The following is a 27500-nucleotide window of genomic DNA, read 5'->3' on the forward strand; positions in this document are numbered from 1 at the left end:
TGTATGTATGTTTTATTTCTAAAATGTAATTATATGTACATATAATTATTTTATTTAAAAAATGTTCATATATATTTATTAATTTTAATAGCAATGAAACACAGTGCACAGGAGGTTATCCGCTAACCATAAAATTAGATATGGATTCTCAAGAAAATATAAAAATAATAGATCAAGATATAAATGTAGAATTTGTAAAAAATGTATTGTCAAAAGTTGATTACGATGTTTTATATAACACAGCTAAGCAGGTATTTCTTTCTAATATGAATATATAATTTTTTTTTTTTTTAATAAATGTAAATACATTTATAAGAATTATCTTATGCATTTATGAATTGTAATATGGTTACTTTTTTATGTATACAACGAAAAAATGTTATATATATGTATGTATATATATATATTTATGTATATATCTGTTTTATTTTTAGTTTGGTATAAATTTACTAGCTAGCTATAATAGTGATCACCTGGAAGATGAAGAATTTTTAAATTCAGTTCATCATGCCCTTTTTAAGGTATTTAAATAAATAAATAAATATATATATATATATATATATATATATGTATATGTTTATACATTTTGATGTATGTATAAAAAATAATGTCATTTCATTTGTATTTATGTAGGTTCATATAATGGAAGGGTCTTTGGTATGTCCCAAATGTAACATTTCTTTTCCAATAAAAGATGGTAAGTTTTTTTTTTTTTTTTTTTTATGTCATATATTTATACAACTCTAATAAATGAATTTTTATATAAACCTAAATTTATGTTTTTATATGTGTGTACATATAAAGATATATATTTATATAAGTATAAAAATATTTATTCAAATATATAATAATATATATATATATATATATATATTTCCTTTTTTAATATTAGGTATTCCTAACATGTTAACTGGAAACGAAAAATAAAAAAATAAAAAAATCAAAAAATCAAAAAAATAAAAAAACAAAAAAATAAAGAATAAAAAAGTATAAATCGATATGCATTCAATATTTCAAGGGCATTTAATATAATAATTAACATTTGGATATTCCACAATTATTGTTGACTCATCATTTTCAAGAAAGTGTATTTTAGGTTCATGATTTATATGATATCCATTTGAATTTAATACATTATTTTGTTGATTACTTTCAATAGGAATAATATTTTCATACATATGACAATTTTTTTTATTAGAATAATTATCATAACTTGATATCTGAAAATCATAGTTTATATTTTGTTTTTCCATATTATTTATATATTTTTTACAAGAGCTATCCTTTTGTTTGCTTATATATTCCTGTGGGATATCTTGATCATGTATATATATATTTTTTTTTTTTATTTTATCATTTTTAAATAAATAATAATTAATATTATCATTCATTTTGTTTTCATGTATTATATTATTATTATTTATTATATTTTTTTTTTTTTTATTGTCCAAATGAGATACCTTGTTTTTAATTATTTCTACATTTTTCATATCATTTATATGTTTATTTTCATTATTAAAATTTTTGATACTTTTATTTTTTTTCTTTTCCTCTTTTAATTTTTTACATTTACAATTTAATACAATTTTTTTAATTACATTTTGCGAAGAATCATTCAATTTTTTATTTGCATTTGTCAAGTGCAAATTAAATTTCCCTTGAATTTCTTGATTTTTAAGAAAATCATTAATATTTATTTTACTTGAATTTTCTAATGAATTATCATCATTGTGATCATAATGACATTTTTTTTCTTTTTTTTTTTTATGCTTATCCTGATTTGTCCTATTTTTTTCTTCTTCATCGTTTATCCATAAATATTTCTTGTGATCATTTGAACAAGTGGAACCTTCAGGTGGTCCATACATTTTTCTAATACTTGGTTTAAGCAAGTTTATATTTGTGTTTGTACTATTATCAGAAGGATTATTTAAATAGAATGTCTTCTTCTTATTATTATTATTACTACTGTTAATATAATGCGCCTTTTGATTTGGGGATATCATTATGTCATCTGATATATTTGATATATTTGATATATTTGAAACATTTGACATATTTGAAATATTTGAAACATTTGACATATTTGAAACATTTGAAACATTTGAAACATTTGAAACATTTGAAACATTTGACATACTTGAAACATTTGACATACTTGAAACATTTGACATACTTGAAACATTTGATATATATTTTTTATTATTTATTATCTTATTATCTTCTTTATGTTTTATCCTTTTTTGAGAGTCATGTCCTATATTTTCCCCATCGATGATCGATATGATGTTTTTATCGTAATTACGGTCATTTAATAATTTACCATTTTCCTGTATTTTTTCATATTTTTCAAAATGTATTTCCTCAGAATTAACACTTTTTACTTGTTGATCTTTATTATATAACTTATGCATATTAATGTTTCCATTTTTTTTTCGTTTTCCCCTAATATTTAGAATATCCATGTGTTTCATATTTTCCTTATTTAATTGTTCTTTTTTTTCTTTTACATTTTGAGAATATAAATTCATGTTCTTTGTAATACCGTTATTAATTTTAAAATTATATATTTGATTAGATTTTATTATTCCTTTTTTTATAACTTTTTTACAAACAAAACTTTTTCTTTTCTTTTTTATATCATGTTCATTATTTATTTTATATTTTGGTACAAACTTTCCCTTTAAATATAATTGTTCCGGATGATTAACATTTTCTGATATCTTCATATGGTTATTAGAAATAATATTATTTTCTTCTATTTTATTAAGAGGAACAAAAATTGGTGAATCTTTTTTTATTTCAGTTTTCTCTTTATCATTTATTTGATATGTATTAATTGAATTAAAATTATTATCCGTTAATACATAATCAGTATAATTCTTAGAACCATTTTGTGCTGTACAATTTTTAAATAAATTAATAAATGATTGTGATCTCTTATTATCTGGTGATTTATAAATATAATTTTTTGTTCTTAAATGAACATGTGAATTATATCTTCTTAAATTCTTATTATGATCTTTTTTTTCATTACATATACTTTTCTTTTTTATATAAGAAAAAAATTTAGAAAAAATATTTTCCTTTTTTTCTTCATTTATCTTTTCTTCTTTTACTTTTCTTAAGAAATATTTATTTTTACCTGACTTCCTCATCTGACCAAAATTGTCATTACTTATATAATTAATATGTACAATGTGTGGATTGATTTTTTCTTGACATATTTTGACGTTATTTTTTTTGTTATTATTCTTTTTCCTGAAAATGGTACTAGGACAAAGATTCAAATTATGATATGCATCATTTGTATTTGATTCTTTATTGTACTTATGTAAATTTTCCATATTATTACAATCAATTTTATTTTTAATTTGATTTTCTATTTTATTCATAGTTTGTATATTACTTGTTCTTTCATTCATGTTTTCTATATCATTCTTATTATCATCCTCACATTTGTTAAAATTAACACTAGCAATTCTTTCCTTTTTACCTTCACTAATATTAACTTTTAGTAAATTTATTTTGGTATTATCATTTTTTATAGGATATTTATTTGTAACATAATTATGAATTTGTCCATTTGATGTCTCATGGGGATGATACTCTTTTCTCATTTCATCATTTTTGTTTATTCTCCATTCATTTTTATACATTGGACAAAACATTGTTTTTAATTTATGCGATGCATTTTCATCATTCTTTTCTTTTATGATAAACCCTGTTGAACTATCCAACGAACGCCTTTTTCTCATATCACAACAAATATAGGAAAACGTGTTATTCATATCGATTTGGTTATTTTTAATATTAGGAGGCATATCATTAAAAATAGCTGTCTCATTGTGATTATTTGCTTGTTTTTGATTTTTTTCATTTTCTTCATTTTTTTCATTTTCTTCATTTTTTTCATTTTTTTCATTTTTTTCATTTTTTTCATTTTCTTCATTTTCTATATTTTTTTTGTCATAAGGATAACATGAATGTACAACAGAATTACAACTAGTCGATAGACTATTTACATTTTTGACTATAGGATTAATATTATTTTTATTATCAAAAATAATGGGATCTTTCATAATCATTTCATCATTATTTTTATCTAACTCTTTAAAGTTACACGTTTTCTTTTCTTGTTTTTTTTCTTTTACATTTTTTAAAATTATTTCCATAAATTTTGATGGCTTGGATTTTATTAGATTTTTATAAAATGTTGTATTTTGATGACTTTTATCCTTTTTCGTTTTGGAAATTTTTTTTTTTTTATTATTTTGTTCTGATAATATTTTTAATTCTTCCTTAAGAGCATTAATTTCCTCATCTTGTAAAATTAAAAAACTTTTCAACTGTTCATTTTCTATATCTTCTTTTTTTAACAATTCTTTTAACTTTATCATTTTTTCTTCTAGTTCGATAAGTTTGGATTCATATTTTGTAACGTTCAATTGATTTGTGACTTGATGTATTTTTTGGTTCCTAATTGTTTCCATGGCGCTTCTTTTATAATCAATCCTAATATTTTCGTTATCACATGTAATGCTTGATTTATCATTTTTTCTTTTCTCATCAGGTTCTTTCATTTTATTTATATCAAAACGATTATTATTATGATTATTATTATTATTATTACTATTGTTAGTTAAAATATTCTTTTCATGATTATGCATTTTATCATATTCATGATAGTGTTTCTTGTTTTTTTTCTTTCTAGTAACTTTCAGCAGTTCATCCAATACTAAATCATAACATTTTTTGTGATGATATATATTATCATACGTTTCATTAAACGTGCCACGTTTAAACCTTATCCTCCCATTATTATTATCCTCTTTTTCTAATTTTACACGATTAATCTTATATAAATTATTGTAATATATATCCTTTGTGGTTTTGTACTCATTATTTATAATATTTCCAGATATCCATTTATTATTATTCCCTTTATCTGTATTTTTATGAATCCTTAAATTATTATGCTTTATGTTACTTTTTTCCAATAAACTAATCTGTTTTTTTTTTTTATATTCTGTATTATCATCAGTTTTGTGCATTTCATTATTTAAATGATTATTTTCTATATTATATTCATGGAAATTTTTTTTTTTTTTTTCCTTTTTTTGAGTTATCATACTTTTATCAAAAATATTGTTCTCATTATTTGTTCTTGTACAAACGTTTAATGCTATATTATTTATGCCCTTAACTGGTTCACTACTATTTTGTTTGTTTCTTTTTTCCTTTACATTGTTCATGTACATATTAACATGTTCATCTGGATGGATTGGACAATATTTCTTTATAATATTATCACATTTTTCTATGTGAATATATTTTTTCTTATTTTTAATATTAACATCAAAAATGTCATTTATTTTTTTATATAAATGCTTCACTTCAAATGAGCTAGAAGATTTCATACATTTCCCATTTTGATATATATGATCAACTTTCTTCTCTTCTGTTTCTTTGTTATGTCTACACATATTACTTTGATCATTTTTATAATCATTATGGAAAAGAAAATTTTCTTTCATTTTTTCCTTTTCCATCTTACCATTTTGTTGGGATATACAATTATTTTTATTTTTTTCTTCCTTACTTTTAATATTATTTATATCATTACTATTATTTATATATCTCTTTTTCACATAATTATCATTACACATGAATATAATATTATTATTACTCTTCATTTCTGTACCTTCCTTATCACTTAAATCAAAATTTAAATTCACTTCTCCCTGTATAGAAATTTCATAAGAACTTTCGGTATTTGTGCTATGTTCATCTTTACAATTTTTATTAAAACATTCTTCATTTATTTTATTGTGATTTGTTGATATATTCCTTTGTCCTATGGTTATAAAATTATTTTTATTATTTTTATTATTTTTGATATATTTGATATTTTTGATATTTTTGATATTTTTGATATTTTTGATATTTTCGTTATTTTTCAAGTCCTTTTTATTTTTCTCCATTTTATATGGATTGATTATTTTGTTAGTACCATTTGATATATTTCTTTCCACCGTTTTGTTGTTATTATTTCTATTTTTTATATCAATTTTTTTTCTTTTTTGTTTTTTAACCTTCATTATATTCCCACTAAAAACAAGTTCGTTCGACAATATGTTACAATCTTTACCTATATTTTCTTGCTTTACAACTTTAGTATTAAATAAAAATTCAAAATCTGGATTTTCATTAATTTGATTATTATTTCTACTTCTTTTTTGGGAATTATTAGAGTGATTCCTATTTCTCAATTTAATATCATTCTTATCATTAGTTTTGAAAAAATATGTTGACATATTCTTTTTTGATCCTTTTGTGGATCCTCTTTTATTTTCAATTTTCTCTTTTCCATTAATTGTTCCTTTTGAATTTACAATTTTTTTTTTCTTACTATTATTTATATTATTGCAATATTTTAATTTAGATGAAGATTCTTTTCTAACAAATGAAAAGTTACTTTTTTTCATTTCCTTTTTTGTGTTGCTTTTTTTGTGTTGCTTTTTTTCTTTTTCTTCATTATATATTCCCTTACTTTTATAAAATTTATTTTCAACATATTTATTATTATTATTATTATTATCATTTCTAGTGTTGTCCTTAAGTCTTTTTATAATATTATTATGTAACATATTAACACTTCTTTTTATATGTACAGATTCATTTGATAACATATGATCAGGTCTTTCCTTATACTTTATTATATCATTATTTTTTCCCTCACTTTCATTTGTACTATTATAACATATATGATCTATTTTACAATCTTTCTTATCTATAATACTATTAGAATTTTCCAAAAAAGGTACCAGGACCTTCTGATTTATAGAATCAAAATAATTGCTGCATGTTTTCAAATTATCATTTGATATTTTATATAAATAAATATTTTTATTCTTTATATCGTCCTTTTTTTCAGGATAATCTTTTAAATTGATAAAATATTTTTCATCATCTCCATAATCATTTTTTACCTTAGCTATAATACAATCTTTTAATATATTATGTAACACAATCATTCTATCCTTTTCTTTCGAAATATTTCTTATATCGTTTTTATCTTTAGGATAATAGTTTTCATATGAATATTCTTTCATTTTGGTTGTTTATTAATGAATGTATCATTTTTATTTTATTATTTTATTTTTTATTTTTTTTTTGGAACAGAGGAAAACTACATCAAGAATTTTATATGAACTATATATAAATAAATAAATGCTGATAAAGACAAAATATGTTTTATGATTCTGAAAAAAAATGATGGCATTAAATTAATTTTAGAAAAAATAACATATGTCTATTAATATATGTAAAAGACAATAAAAATATGATAAACATATATATATATATTGAATAATTATTTTATTTTATTTATAATAATATATGAAAGAATTATATTTTTTTATATTTCACATTATAAAATAAAATAATAGATCCATTCTAAAAAATATATAACCGTTGTATAATATATATATATTGATATATTTATAGTTATAATATATTTATATCATAGAAAAAATTACATGAATGTTTTATTTTGAAGTACATTTAAGAATTTTTTATTTATTCAATTAAAATAATTTTTTATATTTACATTAAAAAAATGTGAAAACATATTTTGAAGAATGTAGAAATTTAATTATTTCTTTTGGAAAATTCTTATTAAAAACAAAAAATTATATAAATTATATAAATTATATAAATTCTATATTTCTATAGACGTATTATATTTGTTTGTTCATTAAAAAAATATATAAAAACACAAAATAAACGGCTGCACACAAGAAGCACAATATTATTATATTCTTTTATGATAATTGTACCCTTTTTAAAAAGAAATGATAAGTGAAGAAGAAATAAAAATAGAACAAAAATTGTGTTCATTCTTATTAATTATGCATTTGGAAAATATTCTTTGAAAATATGAACGAGACAATTTTTTTTCCAACAAGTATCTTTAATTATTAAGAGGCTTAAATTTGTATACTTTATATTATCAACATTTTTTATATTTTTGAAATAAATTAGGACCTATAAAATGAATTAACATATATTTTACAATATCAATTCTTAATATTCCTGGTGTATATAGTATGTAGAGTACTAATTTCCATATGTTCAAAATAATACATAAAATATGATTCATATATAATAGACACTAATTAATTTTGTCATTTTCATATTTTGCATTTTCCCCTTTTTTTTTGGTTTTGTTTTTTTTTCATAATCGTCTTTGTTGTTCATTTAAATGAATCAAAAAAAAAAAAAAATAATATAAACCAATATAAATATATTTACATTTATATATATATTTTTTCATATATAAAGCTACAATACACCCATGCATCAACAATATATCCTATTTTGATATAATATAACAATTTTTTAATGATTTAATTTTAGACATTCTTTTCTTTTATCTTATATATATATTTATTTATATATATTTATTTATTTATATATTTTATTTTTTTTTTTATTTTTTTTTTTGAGCATAAGTTATTATAATATAGCATCAATAAAGACCCATTATACTATATTCAATTTATAGTAAAAGAATATAGCTTCATTTAAAAAAAATTTTATATATATTATTATGCTTGCTTATATAATAATTTCTTGTCTCCATTTTTGAATCAGTTTTAAAAATAAATCTTTAAATGTTCATTTTACAACCATAAAATGCATGTAAATGACAAAAAAAACAGAAAAAAAAAAAAAATGTTACATATAATATTATATTGAACTTTTTGGCTTTCTACTAGCCATAACCATAATGTTGTTAAAAAAAAAAAAAAAAAAATCCCAAATTTATTAACATGTTCAGGTAAGGTATCACAATTCATAAAATATTTATATATTAACATTTGATCTCTTTAAAAAAAAAAAAATGAAATCAAATATAAAATAAATATACAAATAAATAAATACATATATTTATTAATTTATATGTGTATTTTTTGTGTTTTTTTTTTTTATTTTTAAATTCGGTCTTTTTCATCCCATAAATTCATATAATCACTACATTCATATTAAATTAAATAAATAAATAAATAAATATATATATATAAATATTTATATGTATACATATTTTTTTTAAGCCTTACTTATATAATCCTTTCGTATATATAAAAACATTGCATAATTCTTCAGAATAATGGAAAACGAGTATGCAACAGGAGCTGTTAGACCATTCCAAGCTGCTGAAAGTAATGAAAGATATCAAGATCCTCAAAATTACGAACTGTCCAAAAAGGCAGTAATATTTACGCCAATATATTATTTCGATGGGAATTCATGGACAGCTTTAGAAAGATTATTAAGTCTTAAAAAGACCATATTTCATGATAATAGACTTGTTACATTGTGCCCTGTGGAAAATAATATAACCCCGATCGAACTGGAGGCTTCTATTAGTGGCAAATATGATATTAAGGTTTATAGACATTGCGAATATATTTTATGTATTGAGGGGGAACAGAAAATATTAATAAAAATACCTGTTACGAAAAATATTATAACATGGAATTCTGAACAACGCCTTCCATTACTACCAAAAACATGGAAACCTACCATTTTTCTTTTAAATGAGAGCAATATATTTCTTAGGTTTATTCCGGATAAATGTTTAGTTATTAGCCAGGTGAGTAATAGTGATTCATATAAGGTAAATTGTATTAATTTCTCTGAAGGATTTTGTTGCTGTCATCCAATAAATAATTTAGCACTATTATATGGAGAGTATCAACAAAATCAAGAATCAAAAATTATGAAATTACCGAAACTTCCCATAAGTAATGGGAAATATAATTACTTTATACATTTTTTTACATGGGGCACTATGTTTGTTCCCAAATATTTTGAGTTATCAAGAGGCCCTTTATGTAATTTCAAGAAAAATATCATTGCTTTATTAATAATACCACCAAAAATACACATTTCTATTGAATTACATAGTTCCTCTCCTGTAGTATGCTCAATGGAATATAAAAAAGATTTTCTTATTACGGCAAGAAAGCCAAATATTACAGATATAGAGATATATACAATCATACAAGATCAATTAATAAAGTATGATTTTTCATATGATCTTCGTTTAAATAAAGAAAATGCTTCAATATCACATTTAAACATTCCAATAGGTTTTAAAATATGTAATGAAGAAAAAGAGAAAAAAAAAAAAAATTCTTCTCATATATGCAAATGGACATTTATTGAAACAAAAGATCAAAGAACATTAAATAGATCAGGAAACTCATCATCCGAACATATCATGTCTCAAGATTTGGCTTGCATATTTGATGCAGAAAAAGGTACGAAAATTTAAAAGGAAAAATAATTATAGTAAATACATTTGAAATAATATGTACATATAAAAATATAAACAAATAAATAAATAAATATATATATATATATATATATATATATATATATATATATATATATATATATATATAATTTAGCAATGATTTGTTGTCTATTAAGCAATATATAATTAAAAAAATATATATATATATATATATATATATAATTTCTATTATTCTATTGAGTATATATTTTAATTTGTTGATTTATTTTATTTTTTTTTAGGTATTTATTATTCTACAGATTATGGTATACGTTATTGTAAGGCATTTAAACAGTTGAAAGTATAAATATTAAACCCTATTTTTCTTTATTAAAATATTTTACATATATAATATACGATATATTTCTTGTCTAATATTATATTCTTATTTTTTCTTTTAAATATTGTTTTAATATATGTATATATATATATATATATATAATATTTTTTTTATGAACCTATAGCATATGTAAATTTAACTTTTAAAACGTTTTTTCATATTATATAAACGAACTAATATATGCCAACATATATATATATATATATATATTTTTTTTTTCGATAATAATAATTTATGCGGTCTTTAAAATAATAATAAATATTTTAATATTTGGTTAATATTATTAAATATATATATTAAAAGAAATGGAATTTTTTTTCATAATTTAAATATGAGAAAATTTTAAAAATAAGAAATGGCTTTTATTTAATAAAAATATACTTATAAACTATAATAAATTGGTAATCCTATTTCAGAAATATATGTATATATATATATATATATTTCATATTTCCTTAATATATTCATTCATTTTTGAATAATATTTTATAAAATACTGATTCAAATGTTATTATTATATATTTTATTTATCAATATATAATATTTATATATTATGTTCAAATATTATATTTTTTTCTAATATGGAATAAATATAAATAAGCAAAAATTTTTACAAAATACAAAGTATTATTATATTAAACATAATATAAAATTAATATAATAATAATAAAATATATAAATATTTCCCTTTTTTAAAATTGAAATATATATATTTTATTTATATAATTATATTTTTTTTTTTTTTTTTTTTTTTTTTTTTTTTTTCTATAGAAATAAAAATATTACATAAAAAAAAAATATGTATTTCTTTAAAAAATTATTATTTACAAATTATGAAAAAAAGCCTAATTATTTTCTCTCTTTTTCTAACGTAACTTTTCTTTTATTTTCAGAATTCCTTTTTTTTTTTTTCTTTTGCATGAATATTTCATTGAAGGATCTATTTAAGCGCATATTAAAAAATATATAGATTATCTACCCGTAAATATATTTATACATAAAATAATTTTCTTCTTCTTAAATTTTAAGTATGTAATAATAAATTTATATATAATAATAATATTGTCAATATAAAAAAAATTAATTCAAATAAAAACAGAACTTCAAAAAAAAAAAAAAAAAAAAAAAAAAAGGCATATTTTTGAAATATATATTGAAAATTTGAAGTACATCTAAATATATTATTATAAATATATATATTTTTTTATGTATATATAAAAAAAGAAAAAAAGTACATGCTACTTTTATGATTATTATATATAAAATATTGTTGTATATTATATATATAATAATAATATTATTTATATTTTATATTATATATATTATTATATACGTATTAAATTTATATAAAATTATTTATAATAATAATAATAAATATTTTATATTATTATATTATATATATTATATTATTATATTAATATAAAATTTAAAAAAATAGCAAGAATATTTATATATATAAAATAATATTTTTTCTTTTAATAATTAAAAAAAAAAAAAAAAAAAAAAACTATTATTTTTTTTTTTTTTCTAACAATAAATATAACAATATTATAATAGCTCTAATATAATTAAATTTTTTTTTTTACTAAATTTTCTTTTAAGTGTACGAAATTTAGTATTTCATATATTTTTTTCTTTTGACAATATATATATATTTTTTTTTAAGTTCCAAAATAATATATAATATAAATATATTTATATTTTATTATTTTTTTATAATTTCATTTTTATTTTTATCCGTTATTCTTGAAAAATAATTGATAAAAATACCGGAAAAATATAATAGTAATATATTCATATTATATTAATATTTGATTTTATATATATATATTTTTTTTTTTTTTTTTACATCTGTATATATTTGAAGTTAAGATATAAAAAAGGATTATGATAATAATTGAATATATACATAATACATTATAAGTAAATATATATGTACTATTTTTATCTTTTCTTTTATAAATATTATATATATATATATTTATTTATTTAAAAAATATATAGCATCTATTTATATAGAGTATATATAAATGTACATATTTTATGCTAATTTCGCATATTATAAACAAAAATAAAAATAAAATAATAAAATAAAAAGAAAAAAGATAAAAGAAAAAACCAAATAATATATACATATATATATATGTATATTTTAATTAATATGCAAAAAAATTATTTTATATTTTATTTATCTTAATGTAAATTATTATATAGGCACATATTTTTTTTACTAATCCAAATATATTATATATATATATATATATATATTAATATATTTATTATATTTTTATATTAACATTTTTTATATAATTTATAAAGTTCCACACAAAAAAAAAAAAAAAAAAAAAAAAAAAAAAAAAAAACCATTTAAAATTACAAATGGCTCTTACCGTTAAAGAAGAAGAATTTTCGAATACATTGATTAAAAATGCTTCAGCATTTGATCGATTGAAATTAGGTAATTTGAAGAACTTGAAAATCCAGAAAAAGCTTCAGTTTTTATATTTAATATTGTTTGTCCTTATTACGGGTGTGTTTTTCTTTTTTTTGATTGGAAATTTTTATTCACATCGCAAGTTGTATCAAGTTATTAAAAACACAAAACACACAACTATAGGATTTAAAATTGATAGACCACATGATAAGGTTTTGAGCTCTGTATTGAAAAATAAATTAAGCACATATGTAAAAGAGAGCTTCAAATTTTTTAAATCAGGTTATGCACAAAAAGGATATTTAGGAAGTGAAAATGACAGTATTGAATTAGATGATGTTGCTAATTTAATGTTTTATGGTGAAGGACAAATTGGAACTAATAAACAACCATTTATGTTTATTTTCGATACCGGTTCAGCTAATTTATGGGTTCCAAGTGTAAATTGTGATTCCATTGGATGCAGTACTAAACATCTTTATGATGCATCTGCATCTAAATCATATGAAAAAGATGGAACAAAGGTAGAAATATCTTACGGTTCAGGAACTGTTAGAGGATACTTTAGTAAAGATGTAATAAGCCTTGGAGATTTATCATTACCATACAAATTTATTGAAGTTACAGATGCAGATGATTTAGAACCCATATATAGTGGTTCCGAATTTGATGGTATCCTAGGTTTAGGATGGAAAGATTTATCCATTGGTTCTATTGATCCGGTTGTTGTTGAATTAAAGAAACAAAACAAAATCGACAATGCTTTATTTACATTTTATTTACCTGTTCATGATAAACACGTTGGTTATTTAACTATAGGTGGTATCGAAAGTGATTTTTATGAAGGACCTTTAACTTATGAAAAATTAAATCATGACTTATATTGGCAAATAGATTTAGATATACACTTTGGTAAATATGTCATGCAAAAAGCAAATGCTGTTGTTGATAGTGGTACAAGTACTATAACAGCACCAACCAGTTTTCTTAATAAATTCTTTAGAGATATGAATGTTATTAAAGTACCATTCTTACCATTATATGTAACCACCTGTGATAACGATGATTTACCAACACTTGAATTCCATTCAAGAAATAATAAATACACATTAGAACCTGAATTCTATATGGACCCATTATCAGATATTGATCCAGCTCTATGTATGCTCTACATATTGCCTGTTGATATTGATGATAATACATTTATTTTAGGAGATCCATTTATGAGAAAATATTTCACCGTTTTTGATTATGAAAAAGAAAGTGTTGGTTTTGCAGTAGCTAAAAATTTATAAACAACGAAAAAAATGAAAATAATAAAATAAAAAAAAATATATATATATATATATATATATTTATGTATATATTTTTTATAAACATATATAATAAAATGTATCAAATATAAGAAAACCATAATAACATATGAAGTCATCCAGAATTAAAAAAAAAAAAAAAATTCAAATTAATACAAATTCAAAAAAAAAAAAATAAAAAAAAATAAAATAAATAAAAATAAAATGATGCAGAAATGATTTTTTATTTCTGTTTTATTTATTTAATTATTTTTATTTATATTATTATTATTTTTTTTTATTTATTTTTTTTTTTTATTGAGGATATAAGTCTTAATTTCATGTTGAAAAAGACATTTAGATATTATATCATTATTTATTCATTTTATATATACATGTTATTTTGTTTATTTATTAATTAATTTTTTTTTTTTTTTTTTTTTTTGATGTATTCTTATATCAAGGATATAGCATATATATATATAATATATATGTATATTTTAGAATGATAATATATTTTAATATATTTTTATAATATGTATTAAATATATTATTATTTTTATATCTTTAATTAAATACCCATATGCCTTAATTTTTAATAAAAAGGTTTTTTACCACTATAGAATGAGAGAGAATTTGCCGTTATTCATTTTATAAAAAGCACACATATAGTTATATGCACACATCTTACACATATATATAAAATGTACATATATATTTACATATCTCTTAATATTATGTTGCATTTATTTATTTTATTATAATAATAATTATTATTTTTATAATTTTTTTAGTTATTTTATTATATTATATTTTGATATGTTATATTTTATATTAACCTTCTTTTTTGCTTTTGTTGAATTTTTTTTTTCTTTTTTTCTTTCCTACTTTGTTTCCAAATTTTTTTTTTTTTTTTTCCTTTTTTTCTTTTTTTTTTTTTTTTCCTTCATGTTTCAAAGTTAAGAAAAAAAGGATATTTTTTTTATATTTATATATATATATTATATTAGTAGTATAAATCAAGATGTAGTAATTTATTATAAAATCGCATAAAGACAAGAACACACATATATATTGTAGTATTATTCATAAATTATTTATATTACATTTGCATTTTGAGTATATATTGCAATGTATATAAAAATAAATGAATAAATAAATAAATATAAATAAATAAATATAAATATATATGTATATATATATATATATATATATATATATATATATATATATATATATTTTGATGTGTAAAGTTTATCTTTAAAATAATACATAAGAACAATTTGTAATGTTAAAAATAAACTAGATTTATTAAACGTATAAGAATTTAACAATTGATAAAATTTTTATTTAATAAATTATTCTTTCAAAAGTCTTTAATATATTTTGTAAATATCAAACCTTAAAAAATTAAATATATATAAATATATATATTTATATTTATTAAAGTACTACAAACCATAGAACAATTCAAAAAGTACCATTGACCATATGTTCGGGTTTTACAAAAATATAATGTTGCATAAAATATTTATAATAAATATATTCATGAGATTTAAAAAAATAAAATAAACTTTAACAAAGCTTAAATTGAAAAATATGATACAAATACCTTGCTACTAGCTTAAAATGTTTGTATTTTTAAAAAGAAAAGAAAATTTCGTTAAGAACATATTTTTTTTTTGACGTAATCGAATATTCGTTTTTTTATAATTTTACATATATTTATAGATATTACAAATGATAAAGAAATAATTTATTTTTTATATAACCGTATAAATTAAAATTTCATAAATAAAATATATATATATTTTCATATGACATATTATCATGACATCATAAAGTATAAAAAAGACTCATATATATATATAATTAAATATATAATAATATTTATACTGAGGTAATAATAATTATAGTTTTGTTTATATATATATACATATATATATATATTTATTTATTTATATTTATTTTAACAAAAATATTATAATCTTCACTAATTTAATTTGGACAGAATTATATATAAATATAATTTTACAAAAAATTATTTATTTTATCATCTATGTAAATAAAAAATATAAAGTCTCCACATTAATCCATTTTAAAATAAATATTTAATTATTATTTATTAATTATGAACTATTAATTATTTTTTCTTGTATTTATTAAATAATAATGTTATATTTAAAAAATAATATAAATATTTTATTATATATTTAGTATTATTATTTTATATAATATTATATATTAATTTTATTTTATTATTTTTATTATTTTATTATTTTATTTTATTTTATTATTTTATTTTATTTTATTTTATTTTATTTTTTTTTTTTTTGGTTGTAAAAAATAGAACATTTGTTTTGAATCTAAAAAAAAGGGGAATACTGCGGTGAATAATTAAACATTGTATGTAAATATATTTTAAAAGAATCATTTAAATTATTAAATTAATAATACATATATATATATATATATATATATGAATATTTTTTTTTAATCTTCTCCTTTCCTTTTATATATTTATATGTATTTTTTTTTTTTTTTTTTTTTGTATATACTATAAATAATATAATAAATAATATTATTCTTCATATATATATATATTATCATAATGATATTATAAATTTTCAATATAAATATACAAAAATAAAAGATGTTTTTATATATAAAATGAAAATATTACTTTTAATGTTATTTTATAATAATACATTAAAAATATAGATAGAATATTAGATATTTTTACATACATTTATTTTATATTATTATTTCTTTTATGAAATATTTATTTTTTATTATACCTATAGATGTATAATACATATATATATATATATATAATTATAAATATATAATAACATATTTGTAGGTAATAATAATTCATTTATCCCATTTCATAATATAACATTCATTTTATGTTACCCTTAAAAAAAAAAATTATAAATTAAATAATACATTTTTATAAATTCATGTATCTTATCTTTTTTTTTTTTTTATTTTATTTTAAAAATAGGTATATATATTTTTCTTTCTTTTTTATATATTATATATATGTATATTTCTATGAATTATTTTACTAATATATTTTTTTTTAATTTATATTTTTTTAATAAGATTATAATATTAAAAAAATTGATAAAATTTTGATATTTTATTAGATATAACATTTATTCATATATATAAAAAAAAAAAAAAATAATAATAAAGTATAAATTATAAAAATAATTAATTTATATTTTTTTTTTCTTTAAAAAAAAGAAAAAAAAGAAAAAATTTAAATATCCATAATAAAGAAATTATTAGTTTTTTCTTTTAATATCTTATATGATATATAAATATATATTTTTGTAATTTTTGTATATTTGTATATATTTTTTTAATTTTTTTTTTTTTTAATTAGAAAATTTAAGCAATTTTCTTCTTTCTGTCCTTATCCGAAAAAATAATTGAAATATATATTTTAATTATTTATATTCCTTGTATATATTGTTGCTGATTTTATTTATAGTTTGTTGATAGAATATATTTTCTAAATTTTGAGTTTTCTTGTTTATTAAATATTTCTATATATATATTTATATATATATGTTATTATTATATATATTAATAATAATATATTATATTACATAATAAAACGTTGTCCTATTTTATAATAATAGAGAAACGTATAGAATTTTGTATATAAGACTTCTTTTTTTATAAGGAGACAAAAAATATTTCTCTTTTTTCAATAAACAAGAGAAAAAAAAAACAGACAATACCCGTCTACATAAATATATATATATATATATATATATATATATATATTTTATTTTATTTTATTTTATTTTATTTTATTTTTTTTTTTTTCCTTTTGTTTTATTTATAAAGATGGCTTTATCAATTAAAGAAGATTTTTCAAGCGCTTTTGCGAAAAATGAATCAGCTGTGAATAGCTCTACATTTAATAATAATATGAAAACATGGAAGATTCAGAAACGATTTCAAATATTATACGTGTTTTTTTTCTTATTGATTACCGGAGCATTATTTTATTATCTTATAGATAATGTATTATTCCCAAAAAATAAAAAGATAAATGAAATTATGAATACCTCAAAACATGTAATAATTGGATTTAGTATTGAAAATTCTCATGACAGAATTATGAAAACAGTAAAACAACACAGATTAAAAAATTATATTAAAGAATCCTTGAAATTTTTCAAAACAGGACTTACACAAAAACCACATTTAGGTAATGCTGGTGATAGTGTAACATTAAATGATGTAGCTAATGTAATGTATTATGGAGAAGCTCAAATTGGAGATAATAAACAAAAGTTTGCTTTTATTTTTGATACAGGATCAGCAAATTTATGGGTTCCAAGTGCTCAATGTAATACTATTGGCTGTAAAACAAAAAATCTTTATGATTCTAATAAATCCAAAACATATGAAAAAGATGGTACTAAAGTAGAAATGAATTATGTATCTGGAACAGTAAGCGGATTTTTTAGTAAAGATATAGTTACTATAGCAAATTTATCATTTCCATATAAATTTATTGAAGTTACAGATACCAATGGTTTCGAACCAGCTTATACCTTAGGACAATTTGATGGTATAGTAGGTTTAGGATGGAAAGATTTGTCTATAGGTTCAGTAGATCCTGTTGTTGTCGAATTAAAAAATCAAAATAAAATCGAACAAGCCGTTTTTACCTTTTATTTACCATTTGATGATAAACACAAAGGTTATTTAACCATAGGAGGTATTGAAGATAGATTTTATGAAGGTCAATTAACTTATGAAAAATTAAACCACGATTTATATTGGCAAGTTGATTTAGATCTACATTTTGGTAATTTAACTGTAGAAAAAGCTACTGCAATTGTTGACAGTGGTACTAGTTCTATAACGGCACCAACTGAATTCCTTAACAAATTCTTTGAAGGTTTAGATGTTGTTAAAATACCTTTCTTACCATTATATATAACTACATGTAATAACCCTAAATTACCAACTCTAGAATTCAGATCAGCAACAAATGTTTATACCTTAGAACCAGAATACTACTTACAACAAATATTCGATTTTGGTATATCATTATGTATGGTATCTATAATACCTGTTGATTTGAACAAAAATACCTTCATATTAGGTGACCCATTCATGAGAAAATATTTCACCGTCTTTGATTATGATAATCACACTGTTGGTTTCGCCCTTGCCAAAAAAAAATTGTAAATCACGTTAAATAAATGAATTCAGATTGAAAGATAAAACTGTGTATATCTAACTGTATACATAAATACAAACGTACATACATACATACATACATACATATATATATATATATATATATATATATGTTTATATGTTTACAATTCAGTTTTTATATTATAAAACGTGAATGATGCTAAAGCTAATTTTAGTAGAAATGACCAATTTTTAAGTATCTATAGATTTATATGAAACAAATAAAACGTTTAGGAAGATGATATTTCATATATTATAATTTACACTTTTACAAAATGTTTATTTAAGCAGTGATTATGATAATGTGCAATACAAAAATATATAAGAAAAAGTAATATTGATATATAGAACGTCAATTAAGAAATGATGAATAAAAGTTAAAAAAAAAATTTTCATTTAGGTTATGAATATTTATTTTGATATATAATGTTATGATTTTTTACCTACTTTACGGATGTTTTTAAATTAAACACTGTATGATTTGATGCTTTTCAAAATTATATCAAAATTAAGTATGAATCCGTAATGAAAAGAAAGTAATATTAAATGTTTGAGAAACCAAGTTTGAGTAACACTATTATTAAAAATTGTACTTTCTATAAATTTTTTTTTTTTTTTCTTTTTTGAAGTAATACATATTAAAGATTTTGAACAAATTTTCGGAACTTCAAAAAAACAATCATACTTTTCACCATAGAGATGGAGGCATATATTTGTTTGGTTTTATTCAAACTTAAACATAATTATATCGTGTAATATATATACATAGTTTTATATTAGATGAAAAATTTATGAGAATGTCTTTTAAATTATTTGTTGTGATGTTTATAGTGTTGATTTATCCTGTGTACGGATATATATCTTTCATTTGAACAATTCAAAAAAAAAAAAAAAAATAAAAAAAATATAATGAGAAAAATGCAACCGTCATATAATGTGGTAGTAATATATATATATATATATATATATATATATATATATATATATATATGTTTAAATATAGTATTTTATTTATTTTATAACTTTTATATATTTTATAAATTTTTTTATAATATAAAGTTAAGAATTTTTTTTATTATTTTCTTTATCTTATTTTAAAAGTATATTAAAAGAATAAAATTACTACATTTCTTTTCACGATACATATTATATATTGTGTGCATTAAAAAAAAAAAAAATATATATGTATTTAATATAATGCTATTTCATTACATATATAATATATCATATTCATTTGATTAAATATTTATTCATATATATTATTATGATGTGTTACATAAGGATGTAATAAAAATATTAATGCTTAGAAAACTTGTAATATGTTTATGTAAATTTTATTATCATGAAGAATAAAAAATAAAGAATATAAGAAATTACATTTGAAGTATAAGCTTCATTAATATACACACATATATGTGTATATTCTCTATTCAATTATTTTAAAAGGGAACTTTATATTATAACTTTATACAAATTTAGTAAATAATATATTCTTTTTATAAGTATAGTCATATGTTCCATAAATTTAATAATTGCCATAATATTCTTTACTCTTAATGTTTTATAAAAAACCAAAAGATAAAGTAGGCATACAAATGGCTAGTTTGTTATGCTAGCCATATAATTATAAAGGTGTATGAAAAAAAAAAAAAAAAAAAAAATTGATTACATGTTCAAGTAAAAAATAAAAAATATATATATATATAATACATACATACATACATACATATATATATATATATATATATATATATATATATATATATATATATATTTTTTAATTTATTTTATTAGTTGAAATATAATTAATTTAACTTTATTAAAATAATTATATTACCGTAAGTATATTATTTCACATAATAATATACATATTTTAAAAATATGGAAAATGTATTATGAAATAAAAAAGAATCAAGGTAAATAATTATAATGTTCAATAAAAAAATTATGAATTATTTGATATTGATTTTCATGTCTATATATACATAAGGCATTATATATATATATATATATATATATATATATATTAATATGTGATATAAATTTTTAATAATAACATTTATATTTAGGAATTTGTTAATATATATTTTTATTTATACAAAAAATGAAACAAATTAAAAATTAACATATGAGAAAAATGATTTATAATTTTTTTTTTCTTCTACATTTTAATTATAATTTATTCATATTTCTTAGTAATTTTTAATATTTTCATGAAAGAATAAGGAACTAGCTGACTTAATATATATATATATATATATATTTATAATATATAATTCTGGTAATATATTCAATTCATTTGATATTTTTTTTTTTTTTTTTTTTTTTTCTTTTCACTTTTAAATAGATATTATAATAATACTTAAACAGAATATAAATAATATTATTATTTATTTTTTTCTCGTTATATTTTGAAATTTTTGTCAAATGAAAAAAAATAATGCGTGCTATATAAAAATAATATATATATTAAGAAATTATAATAATATAATAATTTTACCTATATAAAATAAATAAGGCCTTTTCTTTTTATTTATATATATAAATATATATATACTACTATTAATATTATATTATATATATATATATATATATACATATAATATATAATATATATAAACCTTGCATATTATATATATATATGAATGCCAAGTTCATTGAGAATTTGATTAAAAAAAAAAAAAAAAAAGTTCATCCTAATATTTATATAATATTATTTATATTTGAATGATCTTCTATTATATAGAAAACTTAAGTACTCTAAAAATTTGATTTTTCTATAAAATAAAACAATACTATTCCATTTTAATAGTAACTCTGAATGGTATTGCACTTTATATATTAGAAAAATTAGTATAATTTAAAAAATAAGTCAAATTATATATATATATTATACATATATATATATATATATATATATATTATTTTCTATAATATATTTTTTCCCATATTCCATTTATAAAACAATACAAACATTATTATATATATATATAATTATTATATATAATTATATATATATATTACAAATTTATGTATATATTTCTTTATAAGATCTTTTTAATGTGTCAATATATTTTAATTATAATTATATATATATATATATATATATATAATTTTTTTGTAATTATTTATTATACATGTTAAAAAACCATTTTACAAAAAAAACTTATGTGTTTATATATATTTTATTATATTATCATTTTTTCTCCCTATTATTTATATTCATAGAAAATTGAAAAAAAAAAAAAAATCACATATATATTATATATATTATATGAAAGAATCAAATCAATATTATTTAGGATATTGAATAATGTACTTTATATATAATATAAAGAAATTAAAACGCAAAGAACTACGAGAATTTTTTTTTTTTTTTTTTTATAATTTATAATAATTATATTATTATATATATATATATATATATATATATATATAATATAATTAATATATATTTATAATAATTCTAAATACTATGATATATATATAATATATATATATATATAATATAATATAATTTTTGCTTTTTATAAATTTGAATTTTTTTTTTATAACATATATTTTTGTAATATATTATAATAATAAATTATATATTATATTATTTGTGTTATTTTAAAAAAAGAGTAATCCATAATAATTTGTATGAGAGATTTCTTTTTTTTTTAATACACATAAAACTAATAAGAATCCACTTCAACCCCAAAAAAAAAAATTTTAAATAAATAAATAAATATATATATATATATATATATATTATTATTATATATATATTTTTTTTTTTTTTAATAAATATTTTGAACCAAATGGATATTACAGTAAGAGAACATGATTTTAAACATGGCTTTATCAAAAGCAATTCAACATTTGATGGATTAAACATTGACAATTCAAAGAACAAAAAAAAAATACAGAAAGGATTTCAAATACTATATGTACTTCTCTTTTGTAGTGTAATGTGTGGTTTATTTTATTATGTGTATGAAAATGTATGGCTTCAAAGAGATAATGAAATGAATGAAATTTTAAAAAATTCCGAACATTTAACTATTGGATTTAAAGTTGAAAATGCACATGATAGAATTTTGAAAACTATAAAAACACATAAATTAAAAAATTACATTAAAGAATCTGTCAATTTTCTTAATTCAGGACTTACTAAAACAAATTATTTAGGTAGTTCAAATGATAATATCGAATTAGTAGATTTCCAAAATATAATGTTTTATGGTGATGCAGAAGTTGGAGATAACCAACAACCATTTACATTTATTCTTGATACAGGATCTGCTAATTTATGGGTCCCAAGTGTTAAATGTACAACTGCAGGATGTTTAACTAAACATCTATATGATTCATCTAAATCAAGAACATATGAAAAAGATGGAACCAAAGTAGAAATGAATTATGTGTCAGGAACTGTTAGTGGATTTTTCAGTAAAGATTTAGTAACTGTTGGTAATTTATCTCTTCCATATAAATTTATTGAAGTAATAGATACTAATGGATTCGAACCAACTTATACTGCTTCAACATTTGATGGTATCCTTGGTTTAGGATGGAAAGATTTATCAATAGGTTCAGTAGATCCAATTGTTGTTGAATTAAAAAACCAAAACAAAATTGAAAATGCTCTTTTCACCTTTTACTTACCTGTACATGATAAACATACAGGATTCTTAACCATTGGTGGTATTGAAGAAAGATTTTATGAAGGACCACTAACTTACGAAAAATTAAACCACGATTTATATTGGCAAATAACTTTAGATGCACACGTTGGAAATATAATGTTAGAAAAAGCAAACTGTATTGTAGATAGTGGTACTAGTGCCATTACTGTACCAACTGACTTTTTAAATAAAATGTTGCAGAATTTAGATGTTATCAAAGTCCCATTCTTACCTTTCTATGTAACTCTTTGTAACAACAGCAAATTACCAACTTTTGAATTTACCTCAGAAAATGGTAAATACACATTAGAACCTGAATACTACCTTCAACACATAGAAGATGTTGGTCCAGGATTATGTATGCTTAATATCATAGGATTAGATTTTCCAGTACCAACCTTTATTCTAGGTGACCCATTCATGAGAAAATATTTTACCGTCTTTGATTATGATAATCAGAGTGTTGGTATTGCTCTTGCTAAAAAGAATTTATAAAAACGAAAATTTGGAAACCAAAGGAAAAACATAATTATATAAGTATAATTATATATATTCACATTTTTTATATATGAATATAAGAAAACATATTTTATCCATAATGAACCATTTCATAGAAATTTAAATAATTAAAAAATATTTTTTATTTTTTTTTATTTTTATTTTTATTTTTTTATTTTATTTTTTTTTTTTTTTTATTTTTTTTTTTACATTCTCCGTATTCTTGTAAAAGAATATAATGATAATAAAAACATTTTTTTATTATGATTTTATAATTTTTTATATTTAATTTTTTTTATTTTTTTCATAGCATTAATTAATATATATATATATATATATTAGTTATATTTGTGAAATAACTTTTCTTTAATAACCTAACACAAGAGTGAGTTCATAAAATTTTATATTTTGCCATATATATATATATATATATATATATATATATATATATATATATATATATACATATATATATTTATGTATATATGTGTTTTTCCAATATTGGTTCACATTTCTTCTTTTTTCACTCGAAAATATTTGACTTATTATATTTTATATTATATATATAAAAAAAAAAAAAAAATTGTTAAAGCCAATAATGTATTAAAAATAAAAATAGTATACATATATATATATATATATGTTTATATATATATATATATATTTTTTTTTTTTTTTTTGGATGTGTACTATTTTATTTTTTCTATTAATACAGTATTTTCTTCTAATGTGTTTTCGTTTAAATACATTTATAAATTTTTTTAATGAAATATAATACAAACACATGTTTACACATAAATTAACCTAAACATAATAATGATTATTTAAATAATATTGAAATTGCACGTCTGATATATATATATATATATATATATATATATATATATTTTATAAAATAAAGTATTTCCTTATATATTTGACGATAATATTTGTTATATTCATACAGAATATTGAATTTTCTTTAAGAATTTATGCTAAGATAAATATAAGTATAGATTTTTCCATACAATATAATTTTTGTTTTTAAGAAAAACACACACTCCTGTTATTTTATATATTTAGAAATAATTCATTTTGCGAAACAATTCGAATTTGATACTTAACATTTATATAAATACCATTTTACACAACACAAACATAAAAAAAAAAAAAAAAATGAAACAAATAAATGTATACGAAAAAATGAGATATATTATTTTTGATACATTCATTATTATTTTATAATTTTAGTTTATTTAAGATTTTTTGTATATCAGAAATATTAAAAAAAATTCAATATGATATATCATTTAAAAAAAAGAAAAAGAAAATTATATAACGGATCCATAAAAATATTCTTATACAAAAAAATTATTAATTTATATATATATATTTATTTATTTATTCTAATTTTTTCTTTTTTCATATGTAAATAATTTATTTTAATTAATTTATTATTTATAATATTGTTTATATTATATTATTTTATTTTATTTATTATTTTTTTTTACCTTTTTGGCATAATATTTAATAGAGGGTTTAAAAGAGAATAAATAAGCGCTAAATATATTTTTAATAATATTTTTATATAAATAAAAAAGAATTAAAAACGGGTCTGCCAAAATATATTATATGTATAAATATATATATATAGTATTACATATAATAAAAATCATATTATTTTTTTTTTTACATATTAGTACCACTCATATACGATATATATAAATGGATATGACTTGATAAAAGGCCTACTTAATAAATATATAGAAGTAATATATATATTAACATCTCTTTTAAAAGTTACATGCTAATAACAAAAATAATATAATATAATAATAATATATATATATTATATATATATAATATAATATTATATATAATAAAGTTTGTTTTACTTTTTACCCAACAAAAAATATTTTATACGTTTAAAAATATTCATTTGTTATATTTATATGTTATATTAATAAATATTATAATACCATAGTAATTTCTAAGAAGATTATTTAAAATTATTTGTTCCCTTGGTATAAATTATTCTACTATAAAATAAAAATGTATATATATAATGTATTATATATATATATATATAAAAATATAATTTATTTTTTTTTATATGTGTTACTTTTATTGTATGTATGTATAAATTATATTTTATCTACATATTTATATAATATATATATAAATATATTATTATAATATGTAGCGTACATTTTTTCTTTCTTTTTATCTATTTTGATATTATATAGTAAATAAATAAAAAAATATATATTATATATATATATATATTTATATATATAATATTATATATTATTTATTAATTTTTCGAAGTTTTCCTTTTTATTTAATTCCCCCCTAAAAGAAAAAAAAAAAAAAAATCATACATATGTATATAAATTTTATATATAATAAAATATATGCTTAATTGAATTATTATATGTATTATGTTATATCATAATTATATTTTATATATATATATATATATATATATTTATTTATTTATATATTTTTGAAAGCCGTAAAAATAAAAGTTAAAGGCTATATATAATATATATATATATATATATATATTTTCAAAAAAAAAGAAAACATTTTTGTATATATTTAAGCATATATAATTATTTTTTTTTTTTATTTTATTTTTTTTTATAATAAAATGAATTTAACCATTAAAGAAGAAGATTTTACC

The 27500-nt window shown here is 18.0% G+C and overlaps 7 protein-coding genes across 7 annotated transcripts in view; 6 read left to right on the forward strand and 1 right to left on the reverse strand.

Moving 5' to 3' along the window:
* The window catches only part of PF3D7_1407500 (multifunctional methyltransferase subunit TRM112, putative), a gene marked incomplete at both ends in the record, with an annotated part of 1047 nt that extends 120 nt beyond the window's left edge, over window positions 1-927 (forward strand). Inside the window, 4 exons of the mRNA XM_001348209.2 lie at window positions 92-251; window positions 435-521; window positions 634-697; window positions 893-927. Of these exons, the coding sequence (XP_001348245.2) occupies window positions 92-251; window positions 435-521; window positions 634-697; window positions 893-927 (346 nt within the window). The remainder of the gene's footprint in view (window positions 1-91; window positions 252-434; window positions 522-633; window positions 698-892) is intronic.
* Window positions 928-1013: 86 nt separating this feature from the next.
* Window positions 1014-7115, reverse strand: PF3D7_1407600 (conserved Plasmodium protein, unknown function; the record flags this gene model as incomplete). Its single annotated transcript, XM_001348210.1, has 1 exon — window positions 1014-7115. The coding sequence occupies one exon, from the start codon at window positions 7113-7115 to the stop codon at window positions 1014-1016; it is 6102 nt and encodes a 2033-aa protein (XP_001348246.1).
* Window positions 7116-9175: 2060 nt separating this feature from the next.
* PF3D7_1407700 (conserved protein, unknown function) lies at window positions 9176-10673 on the forward strand (the record flags this gene model as incomplete). The annotated part of the gene is made up of 2 exons (XM_001348211.1): window positions 9176-10331; window positions 10609-10673. 2 exons carry the CDS (start codon window positions 9176-9178, stop codon window positions 10671-10673), a joined length of 1221 nt encoding a protein of 406 aa, XP_001348247.1.
* Window positions 10674-13085: 2412 nt separating this feature from the next.
* PF3D7_1407800 (plasmepsin IV) lies at window positions 13086-14435 on the forward strand (the record flags this gene model as incomplete). The annotated part of the gene is made up of 1 exon (XM_001348212.1): window positions 13086-14435. One exon carries the CDS (start codon window positions 13086-13088, stop codon window positions 14433-14435), a length of 1350 nt encoding a protein of 449 aa, XP_001348248.1.
* Window positions 14436-18296: 3861 nt separating this feature from the next.
* Window positions 18297-19655, forward strand: PF3D7_1407900 (plasmepsin I; the record flags this gene model as incomplete). The annotated part of the gene is made up of 1 exon (XM_001348213.1): window positions 18297-19655. The coding sequence occupies one exon, from the start codon at window positions 18297-18299 to the stop codon at window positions 19653-19655; it is 1359 nt and encodes a 452-aa protein (XP_001348249.1).
* Window positions 19656-23470: 3815 nt separating this feature from the next.
* PF3D7_1408000 (plasmepsin II) lies at window positions 23471-24832 on the forward strand (the record flags this gene model as incomplete). The annotated part of the gene is made up of 1 exon (XM_001348214.1): window positions 23471-24832. One exon carries the CDS (start codon window positions 23471-23473, stop codon window positions 24830-24832), a length of 1362 nt encoding a protein of 453 aa, XP_001348250.1.
* A 2635-nt stretch (window positions 24833-27467) lies between these two features.
* PF3D7_1408100 (plasmepsin III) overlaps window positions 27468-27500 on the forward strand; it is a gene marked incomplete at both ends in the record, with an annotated part of 1356 nt that continues 1323 nt past the window's right edge. The window contains one exon of the mRNA XM_001348215.1: window positions 27468-27500. This exon is cut by the window's right edge and continues 1323 nt beyond it. Coding sequence (XP_001348251.1) covers window positions 27468-27500 — 33 coding nt within the window.

This window comes from Plasmodium falciparum, assembly GCF_000002765.6.
Source record: "Plasmodium falciparum 3D7 genome assembly, chromosome: 14".
In the NCBI taxonomy this organism is placed as follows: Eukaryota; Apicomplexa; class Aconoidasida; order Haemosporida; family Plasmodiidae; genus Plasmodium; species Plasmodium falciparum.